General features: G+C 42.3%; 1 protein-coding gene across 2 annotated transcripts in view; it reads right to left on the minus strand.

Annotated features, from left to right (window-relative positions):
- Nucleotides 1-26,330, minus strand: part of NCALD (neurocalcin delta) — a 61,514-nt gene that overhangs the window by 16,433 nt on the left and 18,751 nt on the right. For both annotated transcript variants that reach the window (XM_069779799.1, XM_009916977.2), the window contains exon 2: nt 658-1,054. In XM_069779799.1, coding sequence (XP_069635900.1) covers nt 658-1,035 — 378 coding nt within the window. In that variant the 5' untranslated portion in view covers nt 1,036-1,054. The remainder of the gene's footprint in view (nt 1-657; nt 1,055-26,330) is intronic.

The following is a 26,330-nucleotide window of genomic DNA, read 5'->3' on the forward strand; positions in this document are numbered from 1 at the left end:
TAGAGGAAGCCAAAGTGAGGTGGGACTCCTACTAACACCACAAAAAAATGCATTCAAAGAAGCTGTGTATGGAATCATCATCTACCCAGGTAAGGTTTATCTATACTGGTAACTTAATATGAAGACAGCTAGTATGATACTAAGTATGCAGACCTCACTGGAATTAGGCAGACAGACACCTTTCAAAATATGTGAGCTGGTTCTTCGTAACAGCATGATTTCAAAGTAGATTTGTTTCTTATTGTGGAGGGACCCTGCCTTCCTTAAAAGTACACTCCCTGGTTGATCTAAGATACCTACTTGGTCCAACTGTAATTAATTGTAATTAATTGAGAGTGATTTCCCAAAGGACAGAATCACATTTATCAGCAGGTTAGTTGCTGTGCTCCAGGCCAAAAGAACTCCTGAGGGAGAACTTCCCACGCAGCATGTTGCTCAGGAAAAGCTTGCAATGGATACAAAATGCTGTAGTTTGAATTGTGACATGATCTTTGCCAGATGAAATAACATTTTATATTCAAACAGTTATACAAAGAACCAAGATCATAAACCCCCCAATGCTGCCAGTTTTTCATTTGGTGTCTCACTGCAACACTGCTTCATAATTTGCTTGGAAGGAGGGAGGGAGGCCAAGGGGTGCCTCTGAGCAGCACATACCTGCACAATTTCCAGCATCTCTGACTTACTGATGTAGCCATTCCCATCGAGGTCGTACATGCTGAATGCCCACTTCAGCTTTTGCTCCAGTTTACCTCTTGATGTTACGCTCAAGGCTATGATGAATTCTCTGAAATCTATTGTTCCGTCTCCATTGGCATCAAAAGTGCGGAATACATGTTCCGCAAACTTTGAAGCGTCCCCATAAGGGAAAAAGTTCCCATATATTTTTTTAAACTCCTCCATAGATAAATGTCCACTTGGACAGTCTCTCAAGAAGCCTTTGTACCACTCCTGGATCTCGTGTTCTGTAAAGTCTGTACTTTCTAGCAAATCTTGCATGACTTCAGGGCGTAGTTTGCTATTTTGCTTTCCCATATTGGTGTCAAAGTATTACCTGCAGAGGAAAAACAAACACATATAAATTATTATTACTATTATTAATAACTATTAGCTTGGAGGCTGTAGAAGAACAGTATGCTGGATTCTGAGTTTTCTGATGATAGTTCACTCCTGGGAATCAACTGAAACTTCGGGCACCATCCTCTACTACAAGTATACTCTGAAAAAATTCATAAGCCTAATCTACATGTTGATTACACTGTCTTTTCAGAGTCTGGAGAACTGTAATTATGTTGAATTTACTGTCATCCTTCTTTGCCTTTGAAATCATGAAGTAAGCAATGTGTTGCAAGGTTTAGCTGACTGGTAGCTGTGTGTTGCAGCACACCCTCCATCCCAGTCATCCAACTGTCTCAAGGACCCTGATCTGAATGAGATATACATTTTTTTGTGTCTCTGGTGGAAGCCAGGTTGCTACAAAAGGCTATGTTCACTTGGTCTTGCTCCAAAATGGGATCAAGGTGCATCTGCAGTGTACACTGAAACCAGGAGCTCCAAAGCCCTTCTAGATATATCTTTATAGCCAGAATCAAACAAGAAGTTGCATCTCCTGTTTGTCATGGACCAATTGCCATTTTAGTTCAAAATGCAGATAAAATCTGAGAAGATTTTATCAATGGTGGATTCCCCCACCCCAAACTATTACTGTGTTTTTTACTTCTCCTTGTAGCCAGAAATTGGATCTATTACTAATAGTAATCTGGATCATCACAGCTTTTTGAAAAAAAAATCTCTTTAAAAAAAAACAAAAGGAGAAAAAAAAGTACCCAGACAACAAAATTGGAAATTTGTTTCCCTTAAATTAACCATTATGAAATATTATTGGATACAGCTTCTGTTAAATCACCTTAATTATATTTTATTTAAGGCACATTGCTACATATCACATTGTACAGCAGATTTACTAATGACTGATGCCCTTTGGGTTTTAAGTTTTGGAGCCTGAGTGTGTTGGCTCTAAAAGGCAACATCATCAGTTTTACTGGAAGCTTAGCATTGTACCTGAATTCTGGGAAGCTATTCTCTAGCAACAGAAACCTGCCTGAGAATTTGTCATGCAAATGAAAGTCACAACTAAAATGTGATGCATGGACAACTTAAGCAGAATTGCAAAATAATTTATACAAGACTTCCACAATGTTGTCAGAATGGATTCTCTGGGCCACAGAGATGGATTAATGAACAATGTCTGGAGTGGCTAATGAGCATTCCATAAAATGTCCTTTCTAGACCAAGGTAATACTTTTAAAAAATGAAGAATAATACAGTATCATCACATGTCAGAAGCAGCTAGTGAGAAATGTACACCATTTGAAGCTAATCTACTGTCTCTTCTATTTGGCACTAGGAAGAAGAAATCGAGGCTCTCCTGGGTTGATGTTAATTGTTTCCTGTGGTGAGAAGCTCCCCTTCTCCCCAAGGTAAATTTGAACTCCCCAAGGCATCTAGAGGACTGACTCCTTAATCTCCTGTGTTCTTGGACCAGAATGACTAAAAAGCTTTATTTCTCAAGAGTAAAATGGTGGGATCCATCCTAGATCTAGCTGTGTCTCCATAGGATCCACTGATGGCTGTCTGGTAATTAGATGTCTAGCCTAAACTCATTGTCTACACAGTTGATGGAGAATAGGCTCCCCTGTTCACAGAGAGGAGGCTGAAAGGGGTGAGGAGTCCTGTCTGATGGGATACTCTCCATCTCCTGACCATTTCAGGGGCCTGAGTGACTGCCTTGATCCAAATGATGTCTTTTCCCCCAAAATCTCTCCAAAACACTTGGAAAGTGGAAGATGCCACCTCAAAGGTAATTTCTTCTATTGCCTTTCCTCCTTTCATCCTAATCAAAACCCACTGTACACTTTTTAAGTAATCTAGGCTCTTAATACCCTGGAAATAGCAAAAAAGCCCCTGCTTTATAGGCGCAGTCCAACAGCTGCCGAGGCAGCTGATGGTTGCATTGCCTTCAGCGGGTGTTGGATGGGGTCCATAATAAACAACCTGGGAATTAGCTGAGTGAACGGATTACGTTAGGGCAGCCAGACAGGTTTATGTCAGGCAAAACAACAGGAGCAGGGGCTGCCAGCAGGATGGAAGAGCAACTGGACAAGTGAAGTGGCCAGGCTTAGTTTAGAGCAGCACCAGTTCAATAAAGAACAAACCAGTAAAATCCCCAAAGAAGGTAGCAACTACCCATACCCACGGTCGGCAGCTATTCCGCAGCCCCAGGGGCTGCACACTTTGCAGACCGTTAGAGTAGAAAGGGAATATCTCTGACTAATGTGCAAGCCAGCTGCAGTAGGAGTGAGCTGGCATTAGTGATATAATCCCTTGCTGCTTTTTAATATCTCAAACATTTGAAAATGCAAAACTTGGCTTGCACACTTCCAGTCCAGGGTCTTTTGAAAAATAAAACAGGAAGGTAACATGCAGGCAGTGGCCTTCAAGAGGTAGCCAATAAGAATGTGTTTCAGTTCAAAAAATGATGCCTTTATAGCTGCACATGGCTGCAGGTACAATATATTTTTACCAAGTAATAAAACATACAGAATAGCAGAGTGCACTGCATTGCATTGGTAGGAGCAAAACATCACAATCAGAAAAAATCTATGTTCTCCAGGCAGAAAGGGAGAGCTAGCCATATGTGACTTGCAATAAGGGGTTGAAATTCACAGCCACTGTGATGCCAGGCAATGCAGTCAAAACCGGTAGGATTATTTCTGAGTCCACTTCTGATGAATTTGTATCATGTTCTTTGCCCTCCAGATTGTTCCTTATTAATAGGTGGTGTTCTAGGAACCGTAACAATGGGATTTATTGTGCCCATTCTATCAACAACAGATCAAAATGCTTTTGCAGTCCAAGTACAGAAAATCCTTGAAGACACTGGAAGAACCTTATAATCACTTCATACACTGCTACTTGCCTCCTCAGGATAGATTAGATTATGGGCAGAGTACAGTGAGCTAAGGGAATGTCAGCTAACAATGACAGCAATAAATGCACAGAATGAAATAAAACTGGATCTGATTTTAGGCATTTTTTCACACTTTATCACCTCTGTAGACCTTTCAAATTTCTAATAAATGATTAAATGTTAAAAGTACGGCAATTGCAGTGACAAAGTAAAATATTGACAATACTGAGAAATAGATGTTGTAGGTGTACAAAACAAAGACAAATGAAGTGTTTAATGATTATATTTAATGACATTTCTACAATTTCTTCCTCTGATACAATGGTGTTAGACATAATATATACGAATGACTTCCTATATGGAATGAAGATGACATGCAAAAATATTAAGTTCTTAATTCTGAAGGCAATATTGTTTGGTAAAAGAATGTGATGTGTTTATGGCTTGAAGGGTTGATGCCATTTCAGCCAACAACTACAGAAGATCAGAAAGGAAAGCATCACTGCTGTGTGGTTGCTATGGAAAGAATCTCTGTTCACTGATTATTTTAAGAAATGTCATAGGCTCTGCTCCATAAAGTAAATACTTAGAGCTTGCTCTGATCGGGTCTAGGTGTGGAGCTTTTAAGATGAGACTGAAGACAAGGCTGTTTGACAGACAACAGGCTGTGACAATGCAGCATCTAAGAGAATAAATAAATGAACTAGCGACTGACACCACACCGACTGACTTTCCCTGCGGTGCAGTATATTGTGTGCAGACAGGACATCGATGCTGTTACAGCCTTCTCCTCAAACAGGGACAACTGACTGGACAGAAAGGCAATGAACACTTATTGTATCATGTGTTTCTTGTCAGCAGTTTGCTGCTGCTCATTTACAGTTGTTACCTCAATCTGAAACCTCAGGGTAAGGCAAACATATTGCCTGCTTGAGCAACCGCCTCTCAGGAGCTGGGAAGCTGCAGCAGCCAAGAGCATGCAGCTAACCCACTGCTGTGTGAATGCAATGCAAGCATCTAAACGTATTTCCTTAAAAGAACTCAGATTTATTTTTTCTGTTGGGGGTTCACTACAATAAGCAAGTGCTAGCAAGACATTTCTAACAATGCTCTTCCTCTTCAAACTTGACACCCATCATATAGAAGACAACCTTTTCTTTTTTTTTTTTGATTGAGCTCAGTCTGCCAAAGACAGCAAGACATCTTAATTTTGATTTAGGCTTAAATCTGAAGGTAAGTCCACTCTTGAGAAAAAGTATAATGAGAAAGGGGCACTTGTCCAGGGAAGTGTTACTCTAAAAATGGAGAATTTAGAATATTGGGTACTTTGCTGCTAACAGGGTGCAAAGCACCTGAAATAAAGAATCAGTTTGAAGACAAGTCCTGCCTGATATTCCAGTGGGGATATCAAGGCAAATCACACCATAGGCTTGGCTACAGAGACCAACTGTGTAAAAATGAAGGCAGAAAACTTCAGAAACAAGTAAGGAAAGCTCCATTTTGTGATTTCAGTGTTATTCCACAATTTAAAATTAGAAAGCATTAGATAACAAAACATGAGCTTTAGGGAACAATCTTTCAGTGGCAGAGTGATAACACTAGGCAATGAAGGAAGCCTTTTACACAGGTGGTTTATACAGTTCTAAAGCCACAGGATGCACACAGGGGTAATTCTGAGGCATGGATAGAGAAAGTTTCAGTAACACACCACTAAAGTGAGAAGGACATTTCTCCAGCATAGCTGAGAGACAGCTGGGTGGTGGACATACCAGTACCATTACTTGACTAGTAATATGGCTCTGTAATATTACAGAAAACAGGGATGAACCACCTCATCATTGTTTGCCTTCAGAAACTGCTGTTTCTTGGTTTCTTACACACATGGTCTGACCTGCTTCCAAAAAATAATCCACTTATCGGGCAATGCTGTCTTTAACATTTCTAACACATAATTTGGGAATTTCCCTGAGACTAGCAATCGTGGGATTTCAGTCTCTGCCAAGCAGCTGAAGAAGTTCCTGACGACCACTGGAATGAACCAAAGGCTGAGTGGGACAACAGCATCACTCCGAACCAGCGCTGCTACCTGACAGTTGTGAGAAAGCAGCATGAGTCAGTCCCCTGTGGCAATGCCTAATGACTTGTCTGTAGTACCAGTGCTTTCTGCAGACCCTGTGGTTCTCCACTCACCATCACTGCTGTTGTTTTTCCTCCAGAGTAACTGTTGTTCATTACTAAAAACCTGGGCATTTGACGAGTGGACTTACACACACCATCCATCTCTCAAGCTGTCTACACATCTGGATACAGCAGGGATCTCATCTTCTTTCATGTCCTACCCACCAGTAGTCATCTCCTGTCACTGCATACCAGCCTCCACAGTGCAGCATATAGGGCTCCTGTAAGCTAAATTCTCCTGCCATCACTTTCTGCCACTCCTTCCACTTACTTCTTTGCCTGTCACTCTGCAAGTCTGCTCTGTCACTAGCTCAAAGAAGGGGTGCTGCTCTGTCCTGGTTGACCAAACCTTGCAGCATGGCATCCCCTTACCCTGCAATAAGGGGGGGTAGGGGGATGTCAGGGGGAGACTGCAGTGCATCTCAGAGTGTGGGACTTTGGCTGGGGATGTGTCCCCGGGCCTTCCAGGCCAAAATTTTGCCCTGTTCTCAACAATTCACAGAGTTAGAGGTACTCTCTTCCTTCTCCTCTGCCAGCTGCTATCATTGCTTGGTAAAGCTTCAGATACCAAAGACCCATTCACCAATTACAGCCCATGGCAGCCTCTGCAAATTCTGCTGTAATTTGTGATCCAACGTACGCACATTTCCAGAAGCATCTCTGGTTCCTCTTTGTCCATGCCCTTACAGAATGGGGGAAGATATGTGCATTTACAAAAGTCAAGGCCTTGGTGAACACATTCTGGTATAAAAGCCAAGTTTCCTTCATAAGGTCAGCTATTCCTCCAGGCTGTAATACTGCTAACTGCTGTACAAGCTATGTAATGAGATGGTTCAAAGCAGCAGCTATCTTAAAGGACACATTCTCTTCCCATCTGTGTATGCTCTTTCTCTGTGGCTGCAACACTAACGTTGCCATGGCCCGATCATGAATGCAAACCCAACAGTAAATGTGGACAATGCACTCTCTGTCATCTTGTAGCTCTCCAGTGAGACTCAGGTGAGCAAGGCAGGAATGCGTGTTCAGTGATCTCTGCCATGTCCCAGCACTGGGAAACTCTGTAGTAGTTCACTGAACTCCCAACAAGCAGGTCGGGCAGAGCGCTCTTCTTTTGCATTGCTCTCCTTTTGCCCTTCCGATGTTCACAATGTCAGAGCCACCTCCAGCGCTGCTCTCCAATTTCCTGTTGGAAATTTCAGTGCCAGTGGAGGATCTCACTTGTGGGACATATAGTGCTTCTGGTTACAGCAGCAGCAGTGCTGGGAAGAACAACTTCTCAGGTTTTAGCCTCCTGCTGTGAAGCGCAAGTGCTACCTGGTCTTCTTAGTCCCACAGAAAACTACCTTGCAGGCTCTTGGAAGCAGCCACTTTGCTTCCTTCTGGCCATTTCTACTTTGTTTTCACATGTTCATTGAGTAACCGGTGCAACAATGCTTGCCAAGAAAGGCTTTTATTTAATTTTTTTAAAAAACAACATCTTGGAACATATTTTTGAAAGAAACACAAACTTATTAAAAATCACAGAGGGACTTAGCAACAAAATAAATACATGCAGTATAAAATTTTGAGCCTTACCATCCTCAATTTGTCTGCTTCTATTGGCAAACAGCAAAAAAAAATGGATAAAATCCATGAACAAGTTTCATTAAAAAAATCTGACATTCTCCTATCAATATTCATGAGGAAGAGCAGTAAAAAAGATTTGCAGTGCAGTATAGCAATTACCCAATGCCTGAAACATATACTATGGAGTAAAACTTCTGGCTAAAACTATAGCTGACATTAAAGAACAGGAAGGAAGAATAATGAAGAAATGAAGAGGAAAAAAACAGAGGAAAAGGTGTGGATGGAATCATCATTCAGTATCTGTGCTTTGTTTGTCAATAGAAGGAACAGGGGACACATCTGCTATCCAGTTAGCCATTGGAGTTCCTAACCTGTTCATCACAATAAATTTCATTCATTTTGTATTAGGCTTTTAGTCTGATTCCAGGATTCTGACGTTTTCACTGCTGCAAGTTACTGTTTTGTTTTGTGTCACCTTCCTGCTCCTCCAGCCCCTTACTGGGGATCCTTCCCCTACAAAAGGTGCCCCTAATTGCTCCTTTGACAGTATTTGTTGGGTGCTTTCCTGCTACAGCCTCCAGGAGAAACTCAAGACAAGAAATAAAAGTAAAACCTTTATAGCTCTGTGTTTTAGTTGAGGTGGGCAGTCCAAGCAGGAGCAGCTGCACAGAGTTCATGTGTTTCAAACTTGGAGGCGCTTATGGATATCAAACATCAAAAGCCCAGGCTCTTATCCCTTCAGATTTGCCCAGGCAGAGAAATGCTACAGCTGCTCCACATTGTCTCCTGTTTCTCTTTATTGTAATTCCTTTGTGCATTTTAGCAATGAGGGCTGGCGTGGGGATGGAGGAGGGAGAAGCAGCAGAAAGGCAGTGGCCCCATCAATAAATGCTAGTACATTACTATCAGGGTCTTCAGCATCAGTGGGTTAACTAGATAACAGCCCAGTGCTTATCGCGTTACTCTCAGCAATGCCCACGGTCTTGGCTGGAATTGTTTTGAGACCAGTAAGTGGTGTTTCGGCCTCAAGCAGCGAAAGGGATGATGCCCTCAGCACTCCCTCACCTCTGCATCAGCTTCAGCATCACTGGGGCTTCCAGAGTAGCTCTCTGATTCCAAAGTGTTCCCTGTAAGGCTGAGTGTGTGGCACAAGAAAAATGACTAGATGTAAGTATTTCTAGTATTGGGAGTTGGGGGAGCATGTTAAGTGGGTTTGCACAGCGTGACATATTGTGCAGTGACTCCTCTTGCATTCACGGCTGCTCACTCTTTCCATCTTAAAGCCTTGCATTTAGGACTCAGAGCTTGTCTGTGAAACTGCTCCTAACCGAAATTTGGTGTACATCTATTCATCAAAGAGGAGTGCCTCTGTATTTGCCCATGTAATGGACTCTATTGGCTCCACCTCCACCCATCAGATTTTGAATGCGTGGGGACATTAACAAGGTCTGTTCTTAACCTACTGGTAATCAGCTACTTGCTGCTGCTGCATCGAGAGCCTGGCAGTTACACAGGGGAGGTGGAGCTCACTCGCCTTAGCACAAAATCTCTGCCACTTCAGAGCGCACCTAGGCATCTTTAGGAAGGTTTTCAGCTCAACCAAGGTATAACCTCTGTCCCCATGTAGGGGTAGACAGGCAGTGAAGACAGCCAGAAAAGGAACTTCTGGAACTCCATATAAAGCAATCAGTGTTCCCAAATCCTACAGTGATCCTCCAAGACACGAGTGGGTGTAAATGGGGGGCCTGTGCTCTCCTGTGCACATGGCGGGAGTCTGGCCCTCCAGCCTTTCTCAGTGCCCTGGGCTTTGTCCGGAGTGCTTTGGGAAGTGATGCAGAGGACCACCACCCTATGAGCAGTGTGAAAAATGATGCAATATGTGTTCATCAGTCATTCCCCAGGGCCGACCAGCAAAGGCTTCACCCACCCAGAACAGCTTGAAAGTAACGTTTTCCCTGCTTAATGAGAAATAAGAAAATAAAAAAGAAAACAGAAACCAGACAAAAGGGGGAAAACTCACACAGATCTGGTTAAGCCCTCTTCCCAGATTCCCAGAGAGTCTCACTATTTGATTTCTTCCTCATTCTTTAAGAGTTCACAACAATAAAAATCATGCCAATATTCACATGCTTTTTGGGTTCATTATCATTTGTTTGTGAAGAGTTGAGGAGCAAGAGTTTACCATAGGCTTTGTAAGAAAAAAACAATGATCTGTTTATTAATCCTGAGTAGAACCATCTAAAGTCTTTAAAACAACTAACTCTGTCTTGGCAGACTTAAGATGACTCTTTTGGGAATTAGATATATATTTATATATATGATTTCTTCAAACTCTCTGGAAATAGTATTTTTGTAGAAGTATGTTTGCCTTTGCCTAATTTTGTATGATAAAAGACAAGAGACACTTTGCTAACAGAGTACATTAGGACATCCACCCTCAGGAGGCTGCTTTTCCAGATTTTACTGCATTCAACTATTTCACTAAGCACAGGACATTTGCAATATTTATAAACATGGGTGTTAAGCTAACAGCAGGGGAGCTGGCAAAATCTCTCAGCCCATTCCAGCTGGAGGCGACTTTATCTAGTGGCATCCTTTCAAAAGGAGACCATATATCAAGATCCAAATGACAGACGTTTTCTGCAGTTATTGTGTCTCCTATTATGAGAGCAACTTGTGAGCTGAAAGTCTCTTTGTTTAAAAATCCTATTCTGGACCACACTTCTTAAAATGCTCAAGATCACATTTTTCAAGTGCTCAGCACCCACAATTAAACTCAGGCTTCTCAAAAGAAACACATCTTCCATTTGGGCACCTGTGCAATAAGCAGCTTCTCAAAAAGCATCTGTACCCAGTAAACTGAGACCTCCCAGAAAAGAGCACCACTTATTTTGGTACCTAACAAGGGCCTGAGTGCGTTAGAAAAGCCAGCCTTCCTACACACCTGCGTCACTGCAATTTGTCTTTATCCTGATACTCACATCTCCAGCCACGTCAAACTCGGTTTATTCTCCTTTCTTCTGAAGCGCTTCTCTCCTTTGTGTAAGGCACTCACTGGTAGTAACATAATCTTCCCCAATGCGACCAAGCGCACCAGTCATCGAACTCATCTAGCAGCAACTTTATCAGGTTTCTAATCTGTCCTACATCTTGTTTAGTCCTTTTATGTAACCATATATGCAATACCTTGGTGGAGGGTAGCGGAAACTAAAGCAGAAAGCTACTGTTGCACAAAGTAACACGAGAAGCTGATGTGAATTCATGATCTTGATTTTTTTATCTTTGTAAATAAACAGCATGTGACTCCCAAAGAGTGACATTTGTGCTTACTCTACCCTTAAAAAAATTGTTAACAGATGGTCTCCTATCCCACAGCAGAGACTTGGTGTTGACAGATAAAATGAAAGCATGATATTGGAAAAAAACGGAGCCATTAACTGGCAAACTAGTTATTTTTAAAGATGTTCTTGTAATGGGGAAAGGAATGACAGTGGACGTTCCTACCTGGAGACTAACTGTGAGTTTTTGTTCCATATTGAAGAAATTTAGTGGAACTTCCTCTGGGAAAGTAGGCAACAGGAGAGTGGGAGTGGGAGGTTCTGGCAGCCAGGACCAGAATTTTGCTAAGGAGATGGAAACAAGAGGCACTAAGATAATGTCAGAGTTTACAAGTTTGTAAATATGAAGGTTCAAGCCAGGGATGATTTGTCCAGCACCTAGCACTGTCAAGTGTGCCTGAACACAAGGGACTTCATGTAAGAGGTGATACAGATGACTGGAAGAATTTTGTGGGAGTTATAGGAACGTTTTAAAGCAGTTTTCAAAGAAGTTTCTAAACTGCAGATAAAGTGTTAATTTTCCCTTTGTGCATGTCTTATTTCTCAGAATGTTTACATCCTTGAACTTGCAAGATGAGTCTGTGAATTACTGGCCCCGGAAGAACAGCACTGGGTGAACATTTTTTCGGTAGAACCCATTTCCATCAGGTAATGCAGCTTAGCTGAAATCAAAATGTTGTGTGGAAATATGTCACATTCAGGAAAACAAATTCTGGGAAAATGTCAGAATTTATCATTTCAACTTTATCTTCTCCTTTTCACACAGTAAAAAGTTTCAGTGTGACTTTATCTTTTTATGAATTTTGTTTTGGCGTTTATATTAGATGTTAATTTTAGCATTACAGTGGTTTTGACATTATTGAGAAAACAATTCATTGCCAATGAAGTGAAATAATTTGGTGTTTCCAGACCATTTTTAACTTCCATCCCACTGGGAAATTTTGATATTTTGTTCCAATTTGCAGTGAAAATAAATATAAATGTCAAAATTTCCTTTGGAATGCGAATTTCAGATTCTAATCAGCTCTAATCAACAACAAAGCCATCTGCTTTGTATTAATGACTTAGGGCAGTATGTAATGCCGCAGAACAGGGTGATATCCTACTGTTCTTCATTGCTTATGGAAGTCAATGACATATGGCAAATTTCTAGCTCCTAGTTGTCTAGGGAAGTTTAAGGCTAGCCACTTTTATTTTATTCTTCATGCTGTCTTGCCAAATTCACGGAATTCATCATTCAAACCCAAGATTTTCCTGCGAACGTATGAGAAAACATCCTCCCTGTGACATATGGCACAGCCTACAGCCCCTACATCTGAAGGGAACTTGTAATTCCCAAATTACAGTGCAGCAAGCTACTTTCATTTTACAAAGGTTTTAAACTGATGATTTAAATAAAATATTTGTTCCATGATAAATGTCTATTTTCAAACATTAATAGGAAGATAAATCTATTTGTTTTCAAAAGATAACTTCATCCAGATGAGTAATAATTTAAATTGTATTTGAGAAGTCATGTTGACATGAAAGGCACTAACACCGACAAAATAAAATAACATTTTAATTCTGGTTTAAGGCAATGTCTTTGTCATTTTTCCTAAAAGCTCTTTGCTGTCTTCACAGATATACTCTTCCTGCTGCAGAGAAGGTACAGGAAAACCACATAATTGCCCCCAGGCTGGTCCAGCAATCCAGTCTGCTTGCTGAGCTCAGCCACGGACCCCCATTCAGGCACTTTGCTGTGTGCCCTGAAAAGACTTCTGCGGACAAGAATGCGGTTACCTTTGGTGATGACGGTATATCCTCTTTTTTCTAACAATCTGAAGATTATTCAAGCCACCTCAGGGTGCCTGCTTCTTCCCACTCTATGTGGGCAGCTGGCCTGGGAGAGCTGGATCTTGAGGTGTACAACAGGCATCTAATGTGGAGATGCGGCTTTCTGTTCCCTCTGAGCACTGTTTGTGTGCTAACCTGATAAGAAACTTAGCTTGGATACGATCTATAAGGTTACCAGAAGAAGATTTTGATTTGTATTCATTTTGGAAGTCAGAATGACATCCAGTCCTGACAGCCCACTGTGAAAAACACAGACCCGTGTCTTACCCGACTGCTATTTCATGCATAACACAGTGTGCTGCCTGATTTTAGAAATTACTCAACAGGAATGAATTTGGGAGTTTGAACAACATGGTAAAGGTCGGTAAGCAAGCTCCCTTAAGAGGCATAGAAAAACATTTTCCAATTAAGTGCAAAAATAATTTGCTCTGCTTCTCTATCCATCTCTCTCACACACGTATAAACAAATGCTTCTATAACCTTTATTTTCTTACTATTACTTGTTATTAATAAGCAAAACCCTAGCAGTTCTCAATATTAAGTGTAGATAGTAGCCACTCATACAAACAATGCTGTTTTACAAAGGAACCTTTGTAATAGAATCTATCATATAGTCATAATACAGACTGTAGTAAAAAAAATAAACTTTTGCAAGAAGTAAACAAAAATTATTTACATGTTCATAGCACTAAACAAACTGCGTTGAGAAATACTGTACAAAAACTAGGACTGAATCTAGACTGAAAAATCTCAATTATTGGTTTGAAAAGTTTTCTGCCATCACTGAAAATTTTCTGTAAATTCAACTAAGATGAACTCCTCCACAAATGAATGGGTTAACAGAATGTCTGCCTTCACTATTAGCATCCTCAGAGGAAGTAAACAAAGTTCGTCAGATAACTGTTTTCAGACAAACGAACTATTTTTTTCTCATGTGAACAACAATTTTTATTATTGTTGTAGAAAAATAGAAGTGGCAGAACCAAAAACTTCTTTCCAAAGTTTAACTTTAGGAAAACAAGATTTTATCCAACATGGAATAAAATGCCACTTTTCACCACTTCCTAGTGACTGTAAATAAATAAAAATGCTGATCCTATAACACTTTTAGGCTGCTTTACTTTTGCCTCTTTGCTGTTCTCAAGATGTCAGCTTCTCTGAGATTTCTTGTATGTGACTTTTAGTGCCTCTCCCCATTTTTCACTTCTGAGGACTTTTATTTATTGTGTTATTGTATAAAACTTTGTTCTTTCTTTGATGTTTTATTTCTTTTTTTTCCCTTATCTCTTACTTTTCACTACTATTTCTTAGCTCCCTAGAACAAACACCATCTTTCTTATTTTTTCTATTATCTTTGAAAAAGTCCATGTCATATAATTTCTCTTAAATTTTTCTCTATTATTTCCTCTGTTTTCTGTTCCTACTATTAGTGTTTCCAAGTATTGTTATTTCCCACACCACACCATACACTGTGTCAAAACAGTATCCTAACAATGAAATATATTATGACCGAAGCAGCAGGGTTTGAAAACCTTGGAAGGAGACCATCTATGGCATAATCTCTGTGTCTTTCTCTAATTAAATCATCCAAAAGAAATAGGTAGGAAAGACTTATTCTGTATCTAATTCCTAGCAAATTATTACCATTTCATCCACCATACTTTCACCTTGCTGCTTTTGTCTTAAAGGTAGAGTACCAGTGCTGCTTTTATTAAGAGCAGTTTCTGAACTCTGAACAGCATCATCACCAATGTTTGATTAGAAATTCAGATTTTGATGATCAGATTCCTTTTCCAGGGAAACAATACTTTTCAGACATGGAAAGGAGTGGAAATGTATGCGAGTGTGTGAGATGCTGACTCTAACCAGAATTTTTTGCCTGTGGCTAATGGAAGATTCACCAGTTACATGATGACCAATATTTCAGATCGATTCAGCAATGTATGCTTTTATGTAATCATAATCTCACCGATAGAGATCTCTATTTCTGGCATTATTTGTTCCAGTTTCTTTTCTTGTTCTGTGTGCCCCATTCTTTCTACAGTAACCTTATGCTTTTGCATTCTCAGTATCATGCCTTATAAAAATAAAGGCCTTGTACTTGAAATGTCTCCCTCTCACTGCTTGCTACATATAGTTTTTAAGATGTCCTTAAAATACCTTCAGCTGACAATTCTCTCTTCCACATAATCTTCACCAACCAGTTCTGTCCCAACCCACTCCCTGGACACTCCATGCTTCCTCTCACTTCATACATCAAATATTTCCTAATTCTCTCCTCTGCAACTGATGTTATGAAAACCAGTGAAGTTCCACTGCTTAGAAACGGGATGAACACTGAAGAATCAGCCCACTGTCTGTAAAGTGCCATATAAAATCACCATACAAATTACTTATTCAATAATAAAAGCACATCCTGTTCCACCAAACATGTCTCATATCTTAATGTTCTAATTAATTCACTGGAAAGTCACTTAAATCAGTGAGCAACACAGGGATCCTCCTGTGAATTGCCAAAGGAATCCTCCAAGGAAGATTAAGAAATTGATAACTATGCAAATATACATGTATAACTTCCGTTTTCCTACTCACTTTTTCTTTATTCAAAGAAGGATGTTCCCCATGAGGCTTACTGCTTTTTAATGAATGTTCTAGGAAAGGGAGCCATTCATGAAGAAACAGTATATATTTCATTGCAAGGTGCCCTAAAATCTATCACTTAGTTAAATTAAAATAAGGATGTTTTCACATTAGTCTCCACAGGATGATAAAACAGCCACTTACCAACAGTTTACCACCCAGCACTTGGTAAGATTAATTTGATCTCAATCTAAATGAAAGATGTAGCTATTATCATGTCATGAACACAGTTCAAACCCACACATCGTTCATTCATTTGTGATCAGATGGGAACCGGTTTCAGTGATCTCATACTAATTTGTGAAACCTCCTATCACCATATCTTGTCATTCCTCTGATTTTTAAAAGGCTGGCAGTAAAGTTGGCTTTGGAGTTGGTTTTCAGGTACTCAAATAAAAAGAAAAAAAAAGAAAAAACGAAAAACCACACACAACAACTTTGGGACAAAGCCAGAATTTTCTTGGAAGCTTCCTTGATGAAGGAGTAGGAGTGGGATAGAGCAATAACCTTGATTTTGGCAGCAAACCTTTCTTCTGGCAACTTCATTAAAAAGCCATTCCACTTTATGAGTTATCAGCAAAGAGCTGGCATTTCTGAGCGTGACTGATGGTCCTCCCTGTGCTGACAAAATTAGAAACATCAATAATTCTTAGATTAATTGCTTAGAAAATTTCCAAGAGGCAAACATTTCCTTATTTTTAGACCCTTGTTTTCTGCTGTAGTCAAAGCAGTAAAAGCCAAAGTTCAACTACATGTACTTCACTTAAATGATGGCATCCCTGTACTCTGAGTTTTATATGTGTGCAGAAACAAGTGCATCAGTGCTGTGTGGGCGGGGGCATCCTATGGTGAGCCCCTGGTTCCCAGTCCCTGAATAAATCCTGATTTATCTCACAGAGACCTGGAAGCAGTCTTCTTGCCCATATATCTATGTATCCTTCCAAAGGAGCATGGGACATGGAGATCCTAGGGCCTCTAACAGGGACTCCCAGGTACCAGGAACATGAGTGCGTGGAGGACAATCCATGCTCCATGGTGCTGGCTCAGCCATAACAAATTTTTGCATGTGGCTAGCAAGCGGTAAAAAACCTGTATTGGCCAAGAGGTGAGGATCCACACTGGTAGCGACATGGTCCGCTGGAGGGCTGGCACAATAGTTGTTGTAGCCAACTCAAGCACAAAGTTGAAAGTTGGGGAGCTGCTGTGAAATAATGCACTTAGATTTTCCCTGTTGCTTATGCAGGGGAAAAAAAGGGTCTTTCTGAACAAGTTTTGTGTACTCTTCTCCACCCACTGCTTAGATATGCATCTGGAAATCCAAGAATGGGTTTGCTTTCTGCTTTTTCTCCTGAAAGGCCCCACGTGCTGCCCCATAGCAGCATGCCAGCAGGTGGTCCTCAATGGCACAAAGTTTGTGTGTCCTCACCCTCTTTTGCGCAATATGGACAGAAAAGGATAAATACTGCAGAACTGCATGAGAATGGTTAAAAACCACTGCTAAGAAGCTGCATTGTGAAGAAAGGTCTTCACAAATCTTTTATTTGACCACCTAATGAGGTAAAAATAAACGGACTTTCACAGGTACCTTAGTGGGTGAGACAAAGCATAGAGCCCCAAGCTAAACACAGGAGAGAAACAGATTGTCTGTAAATTAATCATTATTAATGCACTACAAACATGACAGAAAAGGGTAATTAGCATGTTTGGAGCAGAGAGTGATATTAGTGGAGGGGGAGGTGGTCATTAACCTCCATGGAGCAGGTGATAGGCAGTTAGCACCTGAAAAGCAGCAGATTAGCAAAAGTGTGGTGAGAGGTGTATTGCAGTGGGCCACAAACCATGCCAAACCTGAGACCCTGGTCTGTATTAGACACCTCAAGCTCATTTTAAAGATTTTATATAGGCCTTCTCTCCATGGCTGTTTTACAAAAGAACATTTTCCTAATCATGGTTATACATGTCTGTACTTCTCAGTTGTCCATGTGAGCTCATTCTGACTTGCAGACCTTACACAGTCTCATCTTCTTCATTTTCAAGGAGGCAGATGATGCATTAGAAGATCTGTATCACATGTGGGGACAATCATGTCTGGAACCTACTGAGTTTGAAGATCCTGGGGGGCTTTGACAAGGCCTGATTTCACCTGATGCTTCTTGGTTCTTGGGACAATTGACTTCTGCTGATGAACTGGCAAGGTTGGAGGCTGCTGGAAACCAAGTGGAAGACCTCAGGAAAAAACGTATTTCCAGGTGTGACCTCATTCCAGCCCAGGCTGTAATTCTTTAATGATTTCTCCATGTAGATTCCAGCCTGTAACACTCACTAGCACACACCAAAGGTACCTTCTGCTTTTTCACAGTATATAAACTAATCTAATAAAAATACTATCTCCCTTACAAATCTCTTATACTCTTAAACCTTCATGGTGACAACACCTGTTTCACACTACATAGGCAGGTATATCCATGCACACATGTATTCACTTGTCTAAGTCTTGATTGATGACAATAAAGTATAGCATGAAGAAATGGAGGAGGCAACTCCTGAATGCTATAACAGGTCTAAACACAGACACCTGGTCTAAACACAGCCTGGCAGATGCTCAGTTTTGCCAACATCTTATCAGCTAAGAGGTTTGAGTTGTTCATCTATGCACACATGCAGGGGAATTTTTTCCTTCTGCCCCAAGGCAGAAGACAGAACTGGACTGCCAAACACATAGCAACAACTTGAGGACATACCTCCAAACGCCCTCTGCACCAGGCAGCACGTGCGGCATTACACTGAGCAGAGCGTGTGCTGTCCAGCTCCCCTTGGAATCACAAGCATTGACATCCTAGTATTTTACACATTTCACCTAGAATCCAATTTTACTCTTTATTAAATAAATACCAGTCCTTTTAGGCACAGCTTTGGAGTGCACCCAAAGTAAACAAGGATGCTCAGGAAAGATTAGGCAGGTCAGGTTTGCCATTAAATTATTTGTTCTTCAGAATATGCATGAGATGCTCAAAGAAAGTAGCCTCTGTATATAGTAGCTGGACTGGAGAAATGATGTAAGGAGCTACATTTTGGAGAACAAAAAAATCCCACATTTAACAGAGGTTTGATACAATGCTATGATGATTCCGTCTGTCATTTCTGAGTCATTCTATATATAACTGCTGAATTACCAACATACTAATGGTCACGGAGGTGAAAGAACAGTTTGTTTAAATTTGTATAATCTTACTGTACTACGTATACACACGTTATACACAAAGCACAGACTGTTTTTTCCAATACTGTTGCCAGACCTAACATCCAAATTTAAGCAAAGCAAATAACTGATGCAAAAAGCGACAAAAATATCATCACCGAACTCAACAGTATGTTGTTTCCTAAAAAATGCAACACATGAACTTTGAAAGTAGTCTCAAACAAAAAAGCATTATTCTGTTGATTTTTTTTCTGTAGAAGTCTATCTCAGCAGATTACCACTCTTCTCTCCATTGAATGGCCACTTGGGAAATCACATTTTTCATCTAGGAGTTCTGCAGCTCTTATATATTCCAAACCCATTCATTTACAAAGCTAGCTGATAACAAAAGAGTATTTAATTAACTTTTGACTGAAGAATGTGTAGAATATCTCATTCACAGAGGAAACTATGGCTCCTTGATGTGATGATCTTCTAGAAACACACTGAGACCCTACTGAAAGGTGCATTGTAATCACCATGGAACAAGGATGTCTGGATGCATTTATTATTTCTGAGAAAGACACATAGATTGAATTGTTCAAAATAGGAAGCTCTTCAGCTGTTTCTTGAGGTATTCACAGACCAATACTCAAGTTAAAAAATGGGCAAAGTTGCGCTTGATGGGACAGTAATGCATGTAAGTCCCCTTGTACACTCACACATAGAAACACTCAAACTATTAGGGGAGGGGAGAATTGTGGTGTGATCCAGGGGAGGTTCTACCAATTTGCAAGTAAAGACTCTCTCTACATTTGAGGAAGCACTGAATGAAAGGCTCAAGGGGTGCACAGCTTTTGAATTATAAGTAAATTCCTCCTCTCCAAAGCGGTCTTCCTCATTCACAAAGAGATCCCACCCTTGAATTTCCGCAACTAGTTTCCAAGGGGTTGTCACCACAATGAAGCATAAAGGAAAGGCACATCTCACTGCATCAGTACATATGCTCTAATTACATGAAACTATGTGCAAGCTAGAAGAGTTGAGACATGAAAGCACAGATCATCCAAATTTCAACTTTTCCAACTATTTGACTTTGAAAATTCACCTTTATCTTCTCATGTAGTGTATGTATCTGTACATGTATGAACTCTCTCTATATACAATATATGTGTGTATATGTATGTGTGTGCATATGTGTATATATAAAACATTAGCTTAAATAATATAGGAAGATGGACAGACTTTCAAGAGGAGAAAACGAGAGACCCCCTGATTAGGTTAGCAGGTAGGTTAGAACAAACCTGAGTGGGCAGCAGGCTGCAGAGGTGGGATGCCAGACTGAACTCTGAATGCCTTGAGAAAAGAACCAAATAGGTCCTTCAGATTTGCTAGGCAGGACAGATCTGAGGTCAGCCATCAGAGCTGCTTTGCACAGAACTGACTGCACCTTCGCGTGACCTTGGCACTGCAGGTCTGCTGAACTGCTGCACTGAGAGATGTGATCAGTCATGCATGGAGTGTGAAGCAGATGTTGGAAGCTGGGCACTTGCTTCTCTTTCATGACTGCAAACTAAAAAGGCACCTTAATTAAGGGATTGCCTAAAAATGTGCTGCCCACTGAATGGACCCTCTCCTGCTTCCTCTCCTGCTCCAGGGAGATTATGTTTCTGCTCTGTGTAGGTGACAGATAATTTCTGTCCTACACCAACTCAGCCAGGCTAAGCAGCGTGGTATTAAGTTTTCATCAGGTTATTTAGGATAAGTCCGTAACATTATACTGCTGTTGTAGAAAGAATCACTTCCTAAAGCCCAAACTCAAGCCCTCTATCAGCTGGACTCACTGCCACCAGGGAAACGACATTACCTCTGAGAAACAGGTGAACAGGAAAAAATGTAGAAAAATGAGAGTTTTGGATAACAGATAGTGCACTGTAGGCATGAAATAATGAGAGGGGACACATTTAATTACATAGACTGCATAGAAAAAAGCAGCTTTTACAGCAACAATATGGATTGCAACTTAGCACAATAATTGCATAGCCAAAAATAAAGGCAAAACCATGACAGTCAACCTTCACATGGTCAAAGGAGAAGGGACTGTTGGGCAGCCAGCCTGCTTCCCGCCACGGCTGAGAGGCACGTCCATCATCGCCCAGCTATTCCCCTGCCTGCCCAGATGTGCGGTGGAGATGCTGTAAGCACTGCGTAGTAACAGGGATTGTGAGAAGCTGCTGCACGCTGACCACATCTCTCATTGTGGGACTTTCTGCAGCCATTGACCCTGATCTAAACTGCCTCTTTCGGCATCTCTGTTTCCATTTGGGGTTTCAGTGAGAATCCCATGCTGGCTCTCCCTCGATAGCCTGTGCTCTGTTTTTGGGGGAAAGACAGCACAGTCCTTTGCCCTGGTTTGCAAAATCTCTAATTCAGTGTTCGTCAGCATAATTCCTGCTGAGATTATGGTCGGCTTACTGCATGAATAGTTTCAGGTTAGCAGCAGTACTAGTTAGAACAAACCCCAACACCAAGAGAAGCCAGGCAACCACAGCAAAACAACGAAATCTCATAACTCATCAAAAAGGTGATACCTAGCAGCTCCAAGTCAAGAAGACACTAAAGAGGGAGTTAAACAGCATTGGACTAGAGCAACTGTCTTTAGAAGGGAATGGGAGAGCAGCCCAAACATGCAGATTTGAATTCACATCTTGGGAGTCACTCCTCTAGGGCATTCACCTTCCCAACACTTCAGTCCACCAGGGAAGTCTTTGGTGAAGAGCTCAGGCACAGAGCAACAAGACACAAATCCAAATAAGTTTAGACACTGAAATTAAGAGTGAGGTAGGAAGTAAGGTCCCTCCATCCAAACGTGCTCAAGCCAAATAGCCAAAAGTCCCTGCTCAGCAGCCATTTGTCCCTGGAAGTGTGCAGACATCAGAAGTTGCCTTCTTATAACAGTTCTCAGCATAAACCAAGTTACATACCAGTCTCAGTAGAACTCAGCACCTACTTCATACCTGATCTTTCTTATGATCCAGAAACTAGTTGTTCCTTTGGCCTGAGAGAGTCTAGTGTGGAGGTGTACAGAGGGAGTTGCCAAGGCTCTCGTGACATGCTGGGGTCATCACCATTTAGAGACAAAATGTTAAACTTACGCAACCCTATATCACCCTATACTGTGACACATGCAGTACTGTTGTCTAAGTAAAGAGGACCAAGAACAGTCCATGAGAGACCTAAGGGACTGCATAGACTGCAGGCCTGCTGACTGAGCAATCTCCTGGGTAATTATTGTCTCTCTTCACAAACTAGAAGTGCCATGATGTGGTGAAGAAGAAGCTTCTTGCAAAGTCTTGTGTTTTAATAAATCCTGGAGGTTTGTCCACACAGTGGGGATGCTGGGAGTGTACCTACAGTCACAACACCTGGGCAGCTTATCAGGAGCTCCTGCAGGACCCATGCAGAACCCTGCTGGTGATGTACAAACACATGGAGAGAGGCACCCTGGCTTAACAGCATTTCTTTGGGTGGAAACCAGAGGGTTTGAAGGACATGATCAGTCTTTGGGGCCGTCAGTGGCCAGGACAAGAATTGGAAGCTCCTGGTCTATTTTCTACAACATGGTTTTCACCCACCTCTGACTGCTGCTAATACCAGTCTAATACTCAGACTTTAAGATGGAAAGACACTGATTTCCTCACCTCTACTTAGAAGTTGTAGACAAAGTACATGCTGGCATACATTAATTAATTTCTGCTATTTTTCTCTAGAAAAATGATAACCAATAAAACCAGATTTTTTTTTTTTACTGAAGACTCCTGAAATGTCAGCTGTACCTTAGTGAATGGAATAAGAAGAATGTAATCAAACATCTTCTCTTTAACGCCTATTAATGACTGTAAAATAACCAGAAAATTCTGAAGGTTGTGGCCATGGTAACAGACACTAGCTTAGGAAAAAGGAAATATCTGCAGATATAATTCAACATAAAGATTGCTCATCTCCTTCCCAGAGCTGGAAGTTTACAATCAAAGCCTTGACAAGTGTGCTGGTCCCTCTGCTATGATTTCTTCCTATGCATGTGGCAAATTTATTGTGAGAAACTACCATTTATAAGAACATGGTGTGGCTCAAGTGCTACTGTATTGGGCTTGCATGGCAAGGTTTTGGGGTGGGGGCTACAGGGGTGGCTTCTGTGAGAAGATGCTAGAAGCTTCCCCCATGTCCCACAGAGCCAATGCCAGCTGGCTCCAAGATGGACCTGCCGCTGGCCAAGGCCGAGCCCATCAGCATCAGTGGTAGCGCCTCTGGAATAATGTATTTAAGAAGGGTGAAAATAACCTGCGCAATTGCAGCTGGAGAGAGGAGTGAGAACATGTAAGAGAAACAACCCTGCAGACCCCCAGGTCAGTGCAGAAGGAGGGGGAGGAGATGCTCCAGGTGCCGGAGCAGAGATTCCCCTGCAGCCCCTGGTGAAGACCATGGTGAGGCAGGCTGTCCCCCTGCAGCCCAGGGAGGTCCACGCTGGAGCAGGTGGATGCCCGAAGGAGAGTGTGACCCTGTGGGAAGCCTGCACTGGAGCAGGGTCCTGGCAGGACCTGCGGACCCATGGAGAGAGAAGCCCACACTGGAGCAGGTTTTCTGGCAGGACTTGTGACCCCGCAGGGGACCCACACTGGAGCAGTCTGTGCCTGAAGGACTGCAGCCCGTGGAAGGGACCCACGCTGGAGCAGTTCGGGAAGAACTGCAGCCCGTGGGAAGGACTCATGCTGGAGAAGTTCATGGAGGACTGTCTCCCGTGGGAGGGACCCCACGCTGGAGCAGAGGAGGAGTGTGAGGAGTCCTCGCCCTGAGGAAGAAGGAGCAGCAGAGACAACGTGTGATGAATTGACCCCAACCCCCATTCCCTGTCCCCCTGCACTGCTGGCGGGGAGGAGGTAAAGAAAATTGGGAATGGAGTTGAGCCGGGAAGAAGGGAGGGGTGGAGGGGAAGGTGTTTTTTTAAGATTTGGTTTTATTTCTCATTACCCTACTCTGATTTTGACTGGCATTAAATTAAGTTAATTATTCCCAAGTCGAGTCTGGTTTGCCCATGACAGTAATTGGTGAGTGATCTCTCCCTGTCCTTATCTTGACCCCCAAGCCTTTTGTTATACTTTCTCTCCCCTGTCCAGCTGAGGAGGGGAGTGACAGAGCGGCTTTGGTGGGCACCTGGCATTCAGCTGGGGTCAACCCATCACAGCTACATTCACTCTTATTTGAAGGAAGGAAAAACTGCTCTTTTTTGGCAATGGGCTGGAGCAATTGCTGGTAACTGCTTTTGTGGAAAATGACAATGTAGCATGATCAAAGTGGGCCATATCTTCCCCTAACGTGCAGCTGTCTCCCTCCCTTAGATCAGTGAAGTGAAATCTGCTTATACCAGAGTGAAGCCCAGCAGCTACAAGCAGCATTTCTGCAGGATCCCAAAGAACTGAGCCTGGAGATCTCCTTGGCTCGGCTGAGGGAGAACTGATGGAAACTGATGAGGCTCCTCGAAAATACCTGCCCTGATCAAACTCTGCTCATTTCCCTACTGCCTCTAGTGTCTCCTCTAACACTGTCCTGCCCAGGGGCCGTGGCTTGGATAGTCCATGCCACCTTGCATCCCATCAGGCACTGCAGCTCCTCAAGCACATACATGTGGAGAAGAAGAAGGTCATTAGTGAAACAAAGCCCAACAAAATAAAAATCACAGCAGAGAGGGGCAGAACAAGCTGAGATGGAGGTGCTGGGGGATGATACAGATGTGCTGCACACAGAGCTGGTAACCAGTTCCAGGAGCTGTGCAGGATGACTGAAACCACTTGCACCAAGAGACAGCAGTGAAGGGCTTCTCTGAGTGCAGTGTTTTATGCACCTGTGTGACAACTTGTTTAAACAGGAGCTTGTAAGCAATGTGCGTATGGCCAAAGAGTCCAGGCAAAAAACATTTTTTCCACCCAACTGCCTAATATCAGCCTTGGTTCATTAAAAAAAAATTGTGAACACTCCTCTTTGAAATGCCTAGAAGATCTGAAAATAAGCAGGCAAAAGAAGGCCATGGGAGCTGAGCCCTACTGAAACCACCAACTGGTATTTTTGAAGGCTTCCTCAAAACCTTGTCTGAGGTTCACAGCTAGAACGGGGGTGAACCCCAGCTGCTGGCTGGAGGCCAGTTGCGAAGCTGGTGCAAGTAAATAGGTTACAGCAGCCTTCTGTATGGGCAACAATTAGGGACAGGGCGGGAGTGCCTGAAAACATTACATTTTCTTGTGTGATTTCCCTTTGAACTGCAGTGCATGGTAAACACTCAAACAGCACTAAATTATTTGAATTTTAGTAATATAGAAGTAATGTGTATCTTTTCCTGGGAGGTTCCAAGCTAACAAGATGCCACCATCACCTTACTGCAGATGCTTTTAGCACACCGCTTGGAGCATTGTACATTTGGGCCTTCATAAAGGAATACAACATAACCAACACAAGGATTTCTTTTTGTCCTGATCAATTATTTAAAATGATGTTAAACTAGCACATACCAAGCACATTGCTAGAGCCTGCAATGTAAATACTGCCTTTCCAAATATGAAGACAACCAAATGCTAGGGAAAGTTTGCTGTAGCTTGCAAACTCCCTTAGCATGGCCAAAAGAAATAAAGTTACTGCCACCAACATTACATGGGCTTCATGCCTGTGGTTTCTAACAATGCCACCCTTGCAGCGTGGCCAGATGAAAAATTTAATTCAGTTAAGTTGCATAAGAAACTCTGGTCCTGCTTGCAATGCAAGGCAGTTCAATCATGAGTGACAATCAATGACCTGTTAGGACTTGCGATGCCGTGGGGGGCAGGGGGGCACAAAATACCTGACTGTCTCTTTGCACAGCTGCTCCATGCACAAGCAGCCACGTCTTTCCCTATGTCTTGGCCACAGCATGGTAGATCCATTCCCGTCTTTGAGGCTGCAGAGGTGGACAAGTTCAGCCGTTCTTCTGCTGAAGTCCGAGCTGCCATCCAGCTTGAAGCACCCAGCTCATGGAGTTTCCTTACTGGCTGCAATATCTAACCCTAAATTGCTGCCATAGGAAGCCTGCGGGTACTGAGCAATCCCCAGACACCGTCTGACCTTGTGCAATGCTCAGTGTGTTCAGAGACACATCACCCCAAAACACGTACAAAGCCCCAAGGTGTCTGCCCAGCACTGCTGTGCCACTGGCTGCTCTCTCCCTCCTCCTTCTGATGCCACTTCTTTCTGCTGAGCAGCAACAGCCCTTGGGAATCAGCATCTCCTGTGCCATGAGTACTCAGAATCTACCCCTGTTTCCAGACCAGTAAGAGGTCCAGGGGCTGGGCTGGTGGTGCTCGTGGCTGCCCGAAACTCATGGGGAGAGGAGGGCAGTCAGGAACTGCTGCAGCAGTGGGGAGGGAGGGAGCAAGGGGAGGCAGGTCTTCTCCTGATGCAGGACAGCACTCCTCCTTATTTTGCCTAAAGGGCTTCCTGCTCCATATGACCTTTCATGTGAGCTGTGAAGAGTGACAGCAGATGCTGGTACCCAAAGAGAGTGGAATTTTAGTGCTTCTCTATTTCCTTCCCCCAAAGATTT

This window comes from Haliaeetus albicilla, chromosome 3, assembly GCF_947461875.1.
Source record: "Haliaeetus albicilla chromosome 3, bHalAlb1.1, whole genome shotgun sequence".
In the NCBI taxonomy this organism is placed as follows: domain Eukaryota; kingdom Metazoa; phylum Chordata; class Aves; order Accipitriformes; family Accipitridae; genus Haliaeetus; species Haliaeetus albicilla.